The 17,478-nt window shown below is 36.8% G+C and overlaps 1 protein-coding gene across 6 annotated transcripts in view; it reads right to left on the reverse strand.

The window, feature by feature from the left end:
• Positions 1 to 4,826: 4,826 nt before the first annotated feature.
• The window catches only part of MSH2 (mutS homolog 2), a 73,292-nt gene continuing 60,640 nt past the window's right edge, over positions 4,827 to 17,478 (reverse strand). For 4 of the 6 annotated variants that reach the window (XM_065891104.1, XM_065891103.1, XM_065891099.1 and 1 more), the window contains 6 exons: positions 15,348 to 15,445; positions 12,088 to 12,333; positions 10,818 to 11,022; positions 9,337 to 9,584; positions 7,324 to 7,499; positions 5,101 to 5,271 (listed from right to left, as the gene is read on the reverse strand). In XM_065891104.1, the coding sequence (XP_065747176.1) occupies positions 5,101 to 5,271; positions 7,324 to 7,499; positions 9,337 to 9,584; positions 10,818 to 11,022; positions 12,088 to 12,333; positions 15,348 to 15,445 (1,144 nt within the window). Of the gene's footprint in view, positions 5,272 to 7,323; positions 7,500 to 9,336; positions 9,585 to 10,817; positions 11,023 to 12,087; positions 12,334 to 15,347; positions 15,446 to 17,478 lie in introns of those variants that run through there. The other 2 variants (XM_065891102.1, XM_065891106.1) reach the window with 2 other exon arrangements.

A 17,478-nucleotide genomic window follows, 5' to 3' on the forward strand; every position in this document is an offset into this window, starting at 1 on the left:
GTTCTAAATCTTGGATAATATTTATAGATTCGGCTTTATTCTGCTATTATCCAAGTTCGTGTTTGAGTGGAGAAGGAAAACCAAGCCACATTGCAATTAGAATTTTAAAATGCAACTGTCTTTTGACAGGTCAGAAATTAGTTTATCTTTTGCTTTACATCTACCATTCCAAAAGGAAGGAGGCCGGTTGCTTCATTAGCATATTCATGTAATAAGCACAGTTTAAGTCTGAAACATCTTAAACAACGGGTCTATTATGTTTTTTTCACTTTCAAAAACATCTTAGAACTAAACATTAAGTCTCTTTTAGAGAAATGAAAGCAGCCTGATTTATCAGAGCTTGAGAGACTACATGTTTTCTTAGAATCAACAGCTCCCCCGCCTCCATTTCTCGTAGCCCTAACAACTAAAACCATGGGCTGATCTCCATTTTATACATGCTTTTGTACAGCAATCTAAAAAGACGCGCTCATAGTTAACCAGGGGATAAAATATTTCACTAGAATTTTAAAATTGCCTTTTTAATTATATAAAAAAGTCTTCTGCTTATAAGCAGCTACATGATTTTGTTAAACCAATAAGAATGTCCACATTTAAATTTTTTCTCTGTTAAGTCTGCCTTCTACCCAAGCATTTGATAGCCAGAAAAGAAAAGCTGATGTATCTTACTCTAAATTATCAATGATGAAAAAGAGTGTGGTAAATCAAGATGAGCATTTTAAAGGGTTTACTGGCATTAAATTTTCATTTGTTCTCATACCAAATTAAGCGCTTAACACATAATTACAGAGTTTAGCAATAATCATAAAGCAAGCACCTGCATAACCACCACTCAGGTCAATAACCAGAATGCTGTAGCACCCCAGAAGCCCTCTAGAAGCCCCTCCCCATTAGCACCGCCAATCACTCTCCCGACTTACATAGTCAAGTTCTTGCTTTTCTTTATCATCTCACCCCCATGAATGCACCATTAAACAGTATTTTACCTATTATTCAACTTCATATGATTGGGAGAAAAATGGTATTATTTGTTATCTGTCATTTCTTTTGCTTACTGTTTTTAAGATTCCATCTATGTTATTTTGTGTAGCTATAGTTTGTTTTCATAGCTGGGTTGTTTCCAGTTTGGGTCTATCACAAATATTCTTGTATACCGTCATTGTACAGTGTGTATACGTATCTCCACAGTATGCACCTAGGAGCAAAATTGCTGGGTCATATGTCTGTTTTCAACTTTACGAGCTAATTATTCTCACCAGCAGTGTTGTGCCACATCAACAAATACCACCAATAGTTGGTATTGTCACATTTTAAAGGACTGTCAATCTGATGGGGAGGGCAGAGTCAGGAGGGTGTAACCCAGAATAGTTTTCGTTTTCATTTTTCTGACTGGTGATTGAAGACCTTTTCATGTGTATGGATCATTTATATTTCCTCTTGGGTAAAGTGCCTGAACTTCTTTTAAAACAAGTTTTGTTGGGAGAAAAGGGAACTCTTCCCTACACTGTTGGTGGGATTGTAAATTGGTGCAACCATTAAGGAAAACAGTATGGAGATTCCTTAAAAAGCTAAAAATAGAGTTGCCATATGATCCAGCAATCCCACTCCTGGGCATATATCCAGACAAAACTATAATTCAAAAAGATACATGCACTCCAATGTTCATAGCAGCACTACTTACAAGTGCCAAGACATGGAAACAACCTAAATGTCCAACGACAGATGAATGGATAAAGGTGTTGTATATACAATGGAATACTACCTAACCATAAAAAAGAATGAAATAATGTCATTTGCAGCAATATGGATGGACCTAGAGATTATCATACTAAGTGAAGTCAGAGAAAGACAAATATCACTTACATGTAAAATCTGAAATATGATACAAAATGAAATTATTTACAAAACAGAAACAGACTCACAGACACAGAAAACAAACTTATGGTTACCAGAGGGGAAAGGGCATGGGGGAGGGGTAAATTAGGATTTAGGATTTAGGATTTGGGATTAGCAGATACAAACTACTGTATATAAAATACACAAACAACAAGGCCCCTACTGTATAGCACAGGGAACTAAATTCAATATCCTGTAATAAACCATAATGGAAAAGAATATGAAACAGAATATATAAATATTCTGAGTGGAGATATATATATATATATATATATATAAAAAACTCAATCACTTTGCTGTATACTAGAAACTAACACAACATTATAAATCAACTATACTTCAATAAAAATTTTAAAATTAAAAAAAGTTTAAAATATAATTTACATTGTACAGTGCACCCATTTAAAGTGTATACTTCAATGGTTTTTAGGTATATTCACAGATATGTGCAACCATCACCAATTTTAGAACATTTTCATCTGAAAAAGAAACCCCATATCCTTTAGCTATCACCTCCCTAGCCATCCATGCCCTGCCTGCCAGCCCTATGCTAATCTACCTTGTTTCTATACCTTTTCCTATTCTGGACTTTCACAAGAACGGAATTATATATTACGTCGGCTCTTGTGCCTGGCTTCTTCACTAATGTTTCCAAGGCTCATCCTAGCTTTAGCATGTATCAGTCCTTCATTCCTTTTATGGCCAATTAATAGTTCATTGTATGTGGCTTCCCTGGTGGCACAGGGGTTAAGAATCCACCTGCCAATGCAGGGGACACGGGTTCAAGCCCTGGTCTGGGAAGATCCGACATGTCACAGAGCAACTAAGCCTGGGTGCCACAACTAAGGGGTCCTCGTGCCTAAGAGCCCGTGCTCCGCAACAAGAGAAGCCACTGCAATGAGAAGCCCGCCCACCACAACAGAGTAGCCCCCGCTTGCCGCAACTAGAGAAAGCCCGTGCACAGCAACGAAGACCCAACACAGCCAAAGTAAAAATTAATTTAAAAAATAATAATTCTGCTATAAACATTTGTGCATACGTTTCTGTGTAAACATGTTTCTCTTGGATATATATCTAGGAATGGAAATACTGGGTCATCTGGTAACTCATATGTTTAACTGAGGAAATGCCAGACTTTTCCAAAAGTGACTGCACCATTTTACGTTTTCATAGCAGTGTAGGAGAGTTCCAATTCCTCCATATCCTCAATACTGGTTTATCTGATTTGATTTTAGTATCCTAATGGGTGTGAAGTAGTAGCTCACTGTGGTTTTTATGTGCATTTCCCTGACAACATCTTGCAACTTTTCATTTGCCTATTGGCTATTTGCGTATCTTCCTTGGAAAATTATCTATTCAGATCCTTTGCCTTTTAACTGGGTTGTCTTTTTGTTAATGAGTTGTATTAAGAATCGTGTCTGTTTAGTGATTTTTATAGTTCTTTCTATATCATGGATATAAATTCTTTGATATTTTATGTGGTACCAATATGTTCTCCCATTATGGATCTACAGTTGACCCTTGACCAACACCGGTCTGAACCCTGTGGGTCCATTTATACTTGGATTTTTTTCAATACATACTGCAATACTACATGATCCACATTTGTTTTGAATCTATAGATGCAGAACTGTGTATATGAAGGGACTGTAAAGTTATATGTGGATTTTCGACTATGCAGGGGGTCAGTGCCCCAGACCACTCGCTGTTCAAGGGTCAACTGTACTCTTAGAACTTTGTGATGCCTTTTTATGAAAATAAGTTCCTAATTTCAATATTGCTAAGTGTGTCAAACTTTATGAATGGTGTTTGTGACTTAAGAACTATCTTTCCCAAAACCAACTTCATATTTCCTATATTTTTTTTTTTTTTTTTTTTTTTTTTTTTTTTTTTTGCGGTACGCGGGCCTCTCACTGTTGTGGCCTCTCCCGTTGTGGAGCACAGGCTCCGGACGCACAGGCTCAGCGGCCATGGCTCACGGGCCCAGCCACTCCGCGGCATGTGGGATCTTCCCGGACCGGGGCACGAACCCGTGTCCCCTGCATCGGCAGGCGGACTCTCAACCACTGCGCCACCAGGGAAGCCCCCCTATATTTTTATAGTCATAAAAATATTTCTCTATTTTATTTTCTACAGAACTACAAACACTAAAACCGTGGTAGTGCTGCTTTGTACATTTAGGTAAAAAATTCACTGGAGTTGATTTTTCTACACGATATGGAATAGGGATCCAATCTCGTTTTGTTCCTATATGAATACCCTATCATCCCATCACCATTTATTAAAAAGGCTATCCTTTTCCTCCCATGTTCAGCAGGACCAGCCACTACACTCTTAACCTCTCCATCTCCCTGTAAAATAAAAGTAGACTAAATCAGGGCTTCCCTGGTGGCGTAGTAGTTGAGAGTCCGCCTGCCGACGCAGGGGACACGGGTTCGTGCCCCGGTCTGGGAAGATCCCACATGCCGCGGAGCGGCTGGGCCCGTGAGCCATGGCTGCTGAGCCTGAGCGTCCGGAGCCTGTGCTCTGCAACGGGAGAGGCCACAACAGTGAGAGGCCCGCGTACCGCAAAAAAAAAAAAAAAAAAAAAGGTAGACTAAATCAGCATTCTCAATCTGAAAGATTTTGTTAAAGCCCAGATTTCTAAATCTCATCACAAACTTGGGGTGGGAGAATGGCAGATGGGCTGGAGGATCACACTAGGACCCTGGATTTATTGTAAGTTCCTTGGCTAACACATATGCAGCCAACCTGGCTCATGCCAACAGATGGACATTGTGGGGAAATCACTGGAAATGGGTTCCATGCTTCCTTCTAGCTTTAAGATCCCTTACTTTTTTACAAAGTCTCTGGGCTACTTGTTTCTTCCGTACCATTCGGGAATATGTGTAAAAGTCTTATCACAAAGAAATACAACACATATCAAATTCTAAAAACTACATGACTTTATTTATAAAATTCAACATATTGCCTACTATTGCCCATGTCCATTTAAGTATTCCTCAGTTACAGCTCTCATTTTTCAAAATAAAGATCTTTGAAAATATACTCAGGTAGAGCAAGGTATACTAAATATTTTATTAACTTGATATCCCATGGACATCAATTGCTAACACTATGGAAAAAGGGTTAATATAAAATAGTACAAAAGCATTACAGACAACAGCTTATCAATACTATCTTCATTCCATTAGTGGAATTTACTCATGTAGTTACCTTTATTCTTGAAATTATTTCATTTACAAAACGATTATTCTTTGCTATCACCTCAGCTTTCAGCTGTTTTAACTTCATTACGATGTTTTCTTCTGACATTTCAGTAAAGGGCACTTGCTTCACCTTGGATAAAAACTCTTGAATAATTTTTTCACCTTGCTGAAAAACATGTGAACATTTCATTAGTCTTTAAAATGACTTTTCTAAAAGTCACATTAAATAGTAATGAATTGCCCCATTATAATTTCAATCTAAACACTCCACCCAATATTCAAACAACATTCTTTAAGTTTTAAGTGTGCATCATCTAGAATTTATAGCAAAGGCCTTAGTTGACTGTATTTCTTCATAGCAAGTCATTAAAAGGATATTTATAAATATATTTTCAGCTGCTAATGCCAAAGAAACTGAATATTTTAGTAGTTCCCAAATCCCTCAGCTTTTATAACTGATACATAAACTTAACCTTCTGGGGGAAAAAGAACTCAAGGTTTACAAACACTATAAGGCATAAACAGTCACTGAAAATTTAATACTCATACATACATGGGATGTTTCTTCTTTGTTTATTTTACTGCCTAGTTATTGCCATTCTAAAGAACATGGTTATTACTTGCTATGTGACCCGTGGGCTAATTCCTTAACACACATTCCTCATCCGTAAAATGGGGACAATAATATTACCAACCACACAGGGCTGTTGTGAGAATTAAAGAGTTAAAGAGTACAAAGTGCTAAGAACAGTGCCTGACAAAGGATATAATGTTTATTACTGCATGTGAAGCTGAACTGAAAAGTCTGCTTTTTACCAGGGAGCCAGTTAGTAATATGTACCTTAGAGGTGAAAGGTAGATAATCCAAATGATAAGATAGAAAAGAAACACATCTCTATTAAATAACAAGTGCCTCTTTTTCCCAAAAAATAAAATCGAGTAACATCGATAATTCTGTTTTATGTCTCCCTTAGCTTAAAATTTTTAAAAAATTCATTGTAATTAATAATATCAATAGTATATGACTTCTATTCTAATTAGGAATTATTTACACAAAGGAGCCTACCTAATCCTGGATCATGGATAGCTGTGGGGCTGATACCAAGACCGTTTCATATCCAGGATGGCAACCTTCCCTACTTAAAACTATTAACAAGTTATAATACATATCTCCTGCTTGTATAGGTACAACAGATAAAACCTTATCTTTTAAGCCCCCAAACCATACACATCATCTATTATTGTAACATCATCTATCCTTCAAGCAAGAACAACAAAAAATTCACCAGGTAAAAGCTAAAAATGTGGGCTTCCCTGGTGGCACAGTGGTTGAGAGTCCGCCTGCCGATGCAGGGGACACGGGTTGGTGCCCCGGTCCGGGAAGATCCCACATGCCGCGGAGCGGCTAGGCCCACGAGCCGTGGCCGCTGAGCCTGCGCATCCGGAGCCTGTGCTCCGCAACGGGAGAGGCCACAACAGTGAGAGGCCCGCGTACCACAAAAAAAATAAAAAAAAATAAAAAAATTTTTAAAAAGCTAACAATGTGACAAGAGGTTGTCACAATGCATAATCACAGTAAGTGCTGCCAGGACCTAGATGTAAATTAAGATTCTTTTATTTTCGTTATTACAGAAAACTAATAATCCTTTGATTTTTAAAAAATCCACTGGGCATATGCTTATACCTTTCTGTGTGAACATCTAAATTTCACCCACCACTCAGAAGGCCTAACTTAAGATCCACTGCTCCCACAAGAACTGAAACATCCTGCCCACAGAGAGCTTTCCTGAGTAAACATTTGTCATAATTCTCTATGACATGCTCACTATTACTACCTGCCCAACTAGTTTCTAAACAACTGGAGGGAAGGAACTGTGTTCATTTCTTCATCATCTTAGCTAAGCACCGAGTAAATATGTAATTTAACTGAACTCGATCTATTTGTTTACAAGTAATCAAAGATGTGCATGGACCTCTATAACTCCTTTGAATTATGTATTTTAACCTACACTAATATTCCTATCTTCCTACTTTTGAAATCTGGTACTTGAAATGCTATCTTTCAATTGTGCAGATGTGTGCCGTGGTGAAACCAAAATGATACAGATGGATTCTTTACCGTGCAAAGAAATGTAAGTGGAAACCAATAATGAATGTTCAATAAGTAAACATTAGAATCATACAGGAAAAAAATAACTACAAAAATAATTTGACAAACCTCTCTTTCCAGATAGCACCTCTTTGCTGCTGGTTCCATTTCATCACATTCCTGTGGCTTCCCAATATTCTGAAACTCCTCTAGTTCCAGGGCTTTTTGTTTAGCACACTCTATTACATGCCTGGGGAAATTAGCAAGCTCAGCAACGTGAATCCCAAAACTCTGATCACAGACACCTGTAAGAAATTTGAGGCGTGTGAGGGGCAGGGTAGGAAGAGACAGCAATTTATGCAAATAGAACTTACTTTCTCACTTTGTCATTAGGAAACTTAACTTTGTATTATTTCAAATACGTAAGCCAAATGTTTCAGAGTAACTTAAGGAAATTTTAACTAAGCCTCCAGTGAAAAGTGGTTATGACTTGGCACACAGTGCTATATTTTATCCTCGACAAATGTAGTAGGAAAAATAAAAATGGCAGAGAAAAGCCTTGACAGATAGTCCTCAAAAGCCTAGACAAATATCTGAATCGGAAGAAAAATTAATCAACACAATATCTCTGAGGTTTTCTCATTTCATAAGGGAGGAACTAAAGAACTGTGGAAAAAAAAAGATAAATGTAAAGTGTCACAATTAGGAGGAGTATTTAATTCAAAATGTATTTCAAATGACAATGAAATTTTTGACCCAAATCTAGTCTAGTAAATTTTTAGACTAGGTATGTTAACTTCACCCACATTTGCAGAAAATAAACTGACTTAAGACATTCCTTCCAAATGTTAAATACCAGTGATGTTCACAGTGTCATCATGGAGCTCCCATTTTTGCCTCAACCGTAAATTTTCCTTTAGCCTAGTTATATATCCCATAAATTCTGGAGCTGGATATTCTGCACAGCTTAGAGAAACAAAAATAAAATAGAAGCAAGTGTTTGATAAACATCCAAGGAGGATGTTTAGTAAAGGAGGAACCTGTTCCTATCGTCTCCAAATTTCACCTGGTCTTTTTTAATACTTTGAATCCATTTCTTTTGTCTTTCTTTTTTTTTTTTTGCGGTACGCGGGCCTCTCACTGCTGTGGCCTCTCCCGCCGCGGAGCAGAGGCTCCAGACGCGCAGGCTCAGCGGCCATGACTCAAAGGCCTAGCCGCTCCGCGGCATGTGGGATCCTCCCGGACCAGGGCACAAACCCGTGTCCCCTGCATCGGCAGGCGGACTCCCAACCACTGCGCCACCAGGGAAGCCCTGAACCCATTTCTTTCTCACACAAAACACCTTTTAAAAGCAAAACCTCAACTTCATGCTAAATGCCATGTCCAACCAAGAGTATCTATATTCTCTATCAACAACAATGCAAACAGTAACTCAGTAGGATTCCTAAGAAGCATAAGCAACAAAGAATCAAAAATAATCTCATTTATGTGCAACCAACTGATGCAGAAAAATGCATTCATGGAAAATCAGAGAGCCATCTGAAAAAGCTATTCCGATGACTGGTGAAATGTTAAAGCAATAAAAACTTTACAGTATGTTAATCTCATCAACGCAGTCATCTGATTAGCTGCCAGGTCCACTAATGACAAACTTTTCTCAAAGGATGAATGCCAACAAATAAGTCATTCCTTACCTGATAACTACTAACAATTTCAAGGTTTCTGGAGACCCCAGCTTTAAATGAACCTGTTATATAACACATTCTTAAAAATATAATCAGATGATTATGACAGTTTATTAAACAGTAACAGCTAGAGCCTCAGAACTTCAAAGCTTATTGTTACTATCAAGTAGCTAATTTGACAAGAAAACATGCTGCCATGGGAGGTAGAACAAAACCCCTGTGACGATGTTCAAAAGTGCAGATCAGTCTTTCTGTGACCTTTTTAAAATGAGTGGTTCTACCATGACACATAGAAATATAGATAACATACCACGTCCCTGTCCCCAGTCTGTAAATTAAGAGGTAAATGTGTTCTGTAAAAACATCAATAATTCATCCTAATGCAGAATAAGGCAATTACTAATGATTCCAAGGATAGGAACACGGAATTTACAGTACACCAGTGGTATGTACTCACCTTTCTTCACCTGATAAAGCATAGTTAAGGTCTCTTCAGTAGTTAGTGCTGTGACATGTAGATTATTAACAGTTGGTATCTGACTGGCCAAGGCAGTAAGTTCATGAAAATGGGTTGCAAACATGCAAAAAGCACAGATCCTTGTTGCAATGTACTCTGATATAGCCCACGCTAACCCAAATCCGTCATAGGTAGAGGTTCCTCTTCCCAATTCATCTATGATTATTAAAGAATCTTTGGTTGCAGACCTGAAACACATAATTATATGAAAATTTCCCATGATATAGCATGTGGTAATGCAAACAACAAAATTAAGGCAATACAATGGGAAAGATGTGCCACAAATGTAACAGATTAATTATCTTGATATATACAAAAATTCAATAAGGTCAATGAAAAGCACTAAAACTTCAGTAAGAAAATGGGCATGGACATGAACAAACAACTGACATAAGAGGAAACAAATGGTGAATAAATATTTTTTAAATTACCAATCTCATTAGCTGTAATCTAAGAATTTCCAAATAAAGCAGCTATCATTCATTTCTTAACAATCAAATCAGTCAAGATTAAAAAAAATAATACCACAAGAAGATGGGACAAGGGTGTGGTGACACGAGCACTCGCATACACGGCTGGCGGTCACGTGAATCTGTGTGCCTGCCACAGCCCTACTAGCACCAGATATTAGCATTTTATTTTCTCTTTAACCAAATGAAAGGAGGGGAACTTTTTTTTAATTAGAGAATTTGACAGTTCTTCATGTGCTTATTGGTCATTTCTTTCTTTCTCCATGAAATGCCACTGACACCTTTTGCTTATTTAATTTTTAAAGTTACGCATATTAACTTATTGACTAATTACTGAACATTTGTATCGCTTCTATAATTCCCCACAAACAATAATCAAAGCATAATTTATTAAGGATCTACTATATGCAAAGTACTTTAGAAGACTCCAAGAAATAGAAGGCATAGCCTCCCTGTCTTCAAAGAAGCTCCTAAAAATGAAATAAGGACAAGAGATTTCATAAACTCTAAAATTAAAAGCTAATAAATTACAGGCATGTCAAAGAGTTCGAAGAAACACCCATGACCTTAGGCACATGTGACAAGGAAAGTCATCAGAGAAGTAGAATTTCTGTCATTATGGGCCTGTAAAGATTAGAAAGGACTTGGGTAAACAGCAGGGAAGGACCATTCCAGGTAGTGTGAACAGCATAAGCAAAAGCATGGCAGTGGGGAGATTCATAAGGTGAACAACTACCAGAAACCTTAAGAAGACAACATTAAAAATCAAAGAAGCTTTCCACAACTATCGCCAGTCACCCTTTTAAGATAATATAAAGTGCATAAAGCTCACAGGAAAACTATTAAACTAGATAAAAGATCACAGATGTTTTATAGATGAACCTGCAAATTTACTTTTCAAAGGACAGAGACATCCATTTCTATTTTCAGGAGACTGGGAAATGAACTCACCTGAGAATAGAAGCAGTTTCTAACATTTCAGCCATGAATGTGGAGACTCCTTTCAACTGACTGTCACCAGCCCCTACCCGGGCCAAGATGCAGTCCACGATGGACACTTCTGCTGACTCACATGGCACAAAACACCCAATCTGGGCCATGAGAACTACCACCCCAGTCTGGCGAATATATGTTGATTTACCTCCCATGTTGGGACCTACAAAACATGGTATCAACAAGCAAGATTATTAACTTATTTTTGCTACTAATAAATTGAACATTACTCCTAAATTGCACATCGGTGACTAATTACCTAGGTCATGTGCTATGACATACAAGAAGCAGACCACGGGCTGCCCAAAGGCATGAACAGAGTTCCTGCCTTATACTAGTCCCTGAAACAATGCTATTTTCTCTTCAGACAAGCCTATGCTATGCCCTTAAGAGGACCCATGAAAAATATATCTTACCTATAATTTGACTATGATCTAGAAAGAACATACAGACCACTTCCCCACAGCTCACAAAGCTGCCTGCAGGATAATTTTATGACATTCAGAAAACAGTACAGGCCTAACTGATTAATTAACTAAACACTATAATTCATTAATAAATGCATCTATCAGAGAATGAATCAGTATGATCAAATCCTTCAAATCAAGTAAATTCCACACTAAAACCCAAAGACATGACCCTACTTTTGGAAAATGTGCCATTTACCAGCTAATGGTGTTAGATTATATGAACAACTTGAAAATCCTTTTGGGGAAATAAAATACAATCACTGACTGTTTCCCAAACACATTTGCCCAAAGACTCCTATCACCCCTGCACCCTAACACTTTTATTTTCTAGAATCTCGTTAAGATCTCTCAAAACCCTTTAGTTTGAGACAAGCTACCTTAGTCTATATACAAGTCTACTTTTTTCGAGTTTCACATGAATATAGTATCATGTCTTTTAAAGAATTGCTACCCTAAGCTGAGGTCATTCCAGCATCTAATTCTGCCTGACTTTCAATGACCTCACTATTGAAAGGTTTGGCCCAAAGGTAAGCTTGGAGGATGAAGAGATGTTCATTTTTAAATGCACTGAACCCCTGGAACAGGGGTTTCATTCTGTTCACATATATTCATTCATTCATTCATTCATATATTATTAATAAACTACTAACTAGAATGAACAACGTTCTTTTTCTAACATCAAGGACTAGGATTTTCTTCATCAACTTAAAATATATTAAACATTACCCGCAAAAAGCCCATAAACTAGGTTTTTTTACCAGTAATGATGTGGAACACCTGTTTATCTTTTTCAAAGTGAACATCATTAGGAATAAATGCAACTTCATCTTGAACTTCAACACAAGCATGTCTGGATGCTTTCAGTATAATTCTCCCTTGTCCTTTCTCCAAAATGACCGGCCGTACATATGGAACAGGTGCTCCATTGGACACGTGAGCAAAGCTAACAACAGCATCTAGCTGAGCTAACACATCATTTAGTGTCTGCATCGGTTCTACATAGCCTATATAAAAACAGAAAAGGTACACAGGAATATTGGATAAGAAAAAATACATATAAGCAGCTGTAAGAATAAATTCAACCCTCCTCCATTTGGGAATTCAAAAACCATTTCCTAACTTATATAATTTTTAAAAACTAACCGAGGTTTGCCATAACTAAACATGAAAGGAACACCTAAAACTTAACATGAGGTTAAAATGTGTTGTCACATTTTCCCTTACTATGAACAGATTTCAAAAATAGAGTATGATGCCCTCCCTTACCAAGATCCATTAAAATATAAAAGTGCATGGATGCTTGGACTTCCCTGGTGGTGCAGTGGTTAAGAAATGGCCTGCCAATGCCGGGACACCATTCAGTCCCTGGTCCAGGAAGATCCCACATGCTGCAGAGCAACTAAGCCCATGTTCCACAACTACTAAAGGCGGCGTGCCTAGAGCCCGTGCTCCGCAACAAAAGAAGCCACCACAACGAGAAGGCTGCACACTGCAACGAAGAGTAGCCCCCAGCTCACGGCAACTAGAGAAACCCACACGCAGCAAAAGTTAACATCACCAATGATACGGCAAAAGACATCATGTGCCCCTTAATATGAATCCACAGACAACAGTAACGTCTGCGTATTCCAGACAAAACTGTATCACCTGAAAACAATCATGAGGAAACATCAGACAAACTCAAACTGAGAAATGTTCTACAAAACAAATGGCCTGTTCTCAAAAAAAAAAAAAAAAATGTGCATAGCTGCTTATGTAAGGAAATGAGGTAGAGGTTAAAAAAAAAAACTAACAAGAAAAAGCTTCTATGGAAAAGCTTTCATGATACATTGATAAGGTAAGAAAAGCAGGGTGCAGTGATATGTGAGGCACAATTCTAAATTTTAAGAGTCTGAAACCAGGATGGCATTTCACAATTATCCTAAGAAACGTGCAAACACTAGGTAATAAGATATAATGTGACTGTCGAGATTGTTACTTGAGGTTTTTCTCCCATGCAGTTAAATTTTAGCATAAATTCAGTTCCATAACTGTCTCTTAAAACACTTTCAACAAGATTCCACTCTGCTAGAGCAGTAAAACTAAAAGCTATTACATACATTAAACAGTCCCTGACACATGCTAGGCAAAGCATGATTAGGCAATAAAAATGGTCAAAATTTTCAGGATAGATTCTAAAATTTTAATAGGTTGGAGGGTCTGGTTTAACAGACACATGGCTCACACGGAACTATCACATGGACATCAATGTGTCAAAAGCTTCAAAAGACAATCAAGAGAACACTGTTTAGTTTTAGAAAAATACAACATTATGAGTTTAATCAAATGGCAGAAAATCTGACTAATCTCTGATTCCCTTGTTCCTCATAAAAGTGATAAAATATTTTTAGAAAATAAAAATTAACTTATGAATTTAAACCACTTTTAAATTTATTCCTGTTTTACCTAACATATTAAAAAGGGGGGGGAGGGGGAGAGTTCATCATACTACCCTACCATATAGCAATAGGAACCTGTGAGAATTACTTAAATATTAGTGGAGTACTTTCATAATTACTTTAACTCATAAAATTTCTAACATACCAACAAGAACAGGTTTATAATAAAAGAAAACCAAAAGCCTCTTAATCAAGAGTCTATATTTGGTATCTCACAACACCTGGCTCTTCACAGCATCACCTTTTCTGGTTTAAGAGCAAGATAAATTACAAAAATGATCTATTACATTTTTAATAAACATAGTTTATAATGTGTGTATTAGACCAAGAAGAGGTTTCATTTAAATTCAAGGTGAATCCAAATACAAAACCTTCAATTTAAATGTTAAAATCTAGCAGCTTTAACCTACTAGGTATTTAATGAATATTAGTTAATATTATTTTGGGGGAAGACTCCCAGTTTGAATATATGTAGTGTTTTTTAGGGTCCTTACAAATGCAATCTAGGCTAGGAACATAATTCAACTAGAAGATTACCATGCTACAGCAATCTGATACCACCAATCAAAAATGTAATCTTTACAAATCTCATTCATCTCAACACAAATATATAAAGTATAGTAAAACCCTTTAAAAGTTTTGTTTCTTTCTGATTTACTATAAAAATTCATAATAGTAAAACAATTTACAGAATTATACATGCTTATACTTTTTAAATAACTTACTACCCCTAAATAATCCAGCACACATAACCTGAGAACAAGGACATCTTCCTACTTAATCACTATGCACACCCAAGAAATGTGACACCAATATCATATTATCTCATATTAAACTTTGTCAATTTGTCCCAATAGTGTCCTTTATAGCTAGTCCCCAATTCCAAACCCTAGTACTGGATCCAATCAAGGATCATCCTCTGCCTTTGACTGTTCTGTCACTTTAAGTATCCTTTAATCTGGAACAGAACCTGCCGGTTCCTTCTTTGCTTCCATGACACTGACATTTTTAAAGAGTGCAGGCCTTAAAAAGTGTGTCCCACAATCTAAATTTATCCAATTCTTTTTCTTCTTGTTACTATTCAGGTTAAACATTTTTTTTCTTTTTTCTTTTTTTTTGCGGTACGCGGGCCTCTCACTGTTGTGGCCTCTCCTGTTGCGGAGCACAGGCTCTGGACGCGCAGGCTCCGCGGCATGTGGGATCTTCCCGGACCAGGGCACGAACCTGTGTCCCCTGCATCGGCAGGCGGACTCTCAACCACTGCACCACCGAGGAAGCCCCAGGTTAAACATTTTTTTCAAGACTACTACAGGTATACCTTGGAGATATTGCAGGTTCAGTTCCAGACCACCGCAATAAAGGGAATATCACAATAAAGCAACACACAAATGTTCTGGTTTCACAGTGCACATAAAAGTTACATTTACACTATACTGTAGTCTATAAGTGTGCAATAACAAAAAAAAGTATATACCTTAAATTAAAAAATACTTTATTGCTAAAAAATGCTAACCATCATTTGACAAGGTAGGGTTGCCACAAACCTTCAACATTTAATGTATTGGTTCTATTAAATTTACCTGAAGAAATATTGACAATTTCCTTAACAATGGCATCCTGGGCTTCCTCATATTCGGTTTTATTTTTGGTATACTCTTCATTGAGAGAAGTCAATTTACTGCAAATCAAGATAATGGTATTATTAAAAATATTAAAACATCTACTGGAGATAATGTGCACTATATAAAATATATCCAGAGTATTATCCTATAAAGCATCAAAACAATTAAAATCGAAATATCAGTAGAAAATGGGCAACTCATTAGGGGCGGATGTGGCTGGAATTCAGTGTATTAACATTTATGCTGTTTGGAATGGCCCAATGGCACCAATAGTATTCTTGCTATAACAATTATTCCCTTGAGTAAAATTCTGGTCTGTGACCTTTTCTAAAATATTTAAATGGAACCTAAAAAATAAAACAAATGAATGTATACAGCAAAACAGAAACAGACACAGATATAGAAAACAAACTAGTGGTTACCAGTGGGGAGAGGGGGAAATTAGGGATATAGGATTAAGAGATAGAAACTATGTATAAAATAGATAAGGCAACAAGGATATATTGTACAGCACAAGGAATTATAGCCATTATCTCATAATAACTTTTAATGGAGTATAAACTATAAAAATACTGAATCACTATGCTGTATTCCTGAAACTAATAAAATATTGTAAATCAGCTATACTTTGATTAAAAAATAAATAACACACACCCCCACACACAGTTTCTCTCATTACTGTAGGAAACGGTCTTTGATACTGAAAGTTGTCGAAGTAAGGTAAATGTTTTGAAAACAATCTTACTGAGCAATTTGAAGAGTAAATGAAAATTAAAGGTTGAAATAAAAATTGCTGAAGATGAGAATAGAGAAAAAATATTCACTGGTATCAAAGGAAGGGAATGAAATTAAAAACAAAAAGACAAGAGGAGGGGGTCACAGAGGATACAAGAAAGAGGGGGAAGTACTTATCAGAAGGAAGGCGGTATTAGTCAATCAAGGCAATAATTGTGAACATGATGGAACCAGCGAATGCTATAACATGCATATACAGCTTGAGAACAGTACATTGGCACAAAAAGACTATGAAACAGGCAACTGGAAAGAATTAAAGGAAGAAAAGAAAGAAGCAAAGACATTATAAAAGTGAGACTGCTATGTGACGGGGAGAGCTGACAGACAGAAAAGAAAAGGTGGGCAGGAATCAGATTGTACGGGTTATGGTAAAGATTTAAAATTTTTCTGGATGACAGACACTGGAGGTTTTTAAGAAGGACAATTATATGATCTCAGAGTCAGATCCACAGCAAGCAATCTGTTGACAACAAGCAATGAATGAATGAACGAATGAATTTTTCACAACTTTTGGAACCACTGTGGTCAGTTCAACCTCTCTATATATTTTGGCTTAGGTAAGACTGAACTTTTGAGGTGTTATAATTATCTTCCAGTCACCCATTGGTTAATTATAACATATATAAATTTCTTGAATCAGGGATATAGTGTGATTGAGAAACAGCAACTAATAAATTTGGCAACAGAAGATCCAGGTTAGAGTATCTATTGTTACTAGCTGTCCAATCCTGGGGAACTGGAGTTTCAGTTTCTCCATCTAAAAAGTGAGAGAACTTTAACCTGTCCTGTTTATCTCAGAGAGCTGTTATGAGAAACAAACTAAACAGACTATTTTCATTACTAGGTTGTCTGAACACCTAGAATAATGTCTACATGTAACAGACACTCAAAACACTTACTAAATAAATGGAAAGAGGATCATATATACAAAAGTTAGCTGTAAATACTAAGAATATTCAGGAGGGTGGGAGTAAGGCTGGCCATAAGTTCTAGAACATTACAGAAGAGAAAGGATAAATGCCCTCACTCTACCAGTCACAGAAGATTTATTTTTAAATAATTCTTTTTTCACCCATGAATAATCTGCCTCAGGAACTTCCTAACATCAGCAAGAGAAAAGGCAGAAAAAAACTGGTAAGGTTTTTTACAACATGGAACACTTTTTTTTTTTTTTTTAAAAAGCTGTAGTCTAATGAATGGCCTTATTAAGGCTGGTAGACATCTCCCTAAACTAAATGATACAACCAACTGATATACCAGAAGAATTTAATGATCAAGGATAACAAAGTTTTCT

The sequence above is a fragment of the Phocoena phocoena genome, chromosome 14 (assembly GCF_963924675.1).
Source record: "Phocoena phocoena chromosome 14, mPhoPho1.1, whole genome shotgun sequence".
In the NCBI taxonomy this organism is placed as follows: domain Eukaryota; kingdom Metazoa; phylum Chordata; class Mammalia; order Artiodactyla; family Phocoenidae; genus Phocoena; species Phocoena phocoena.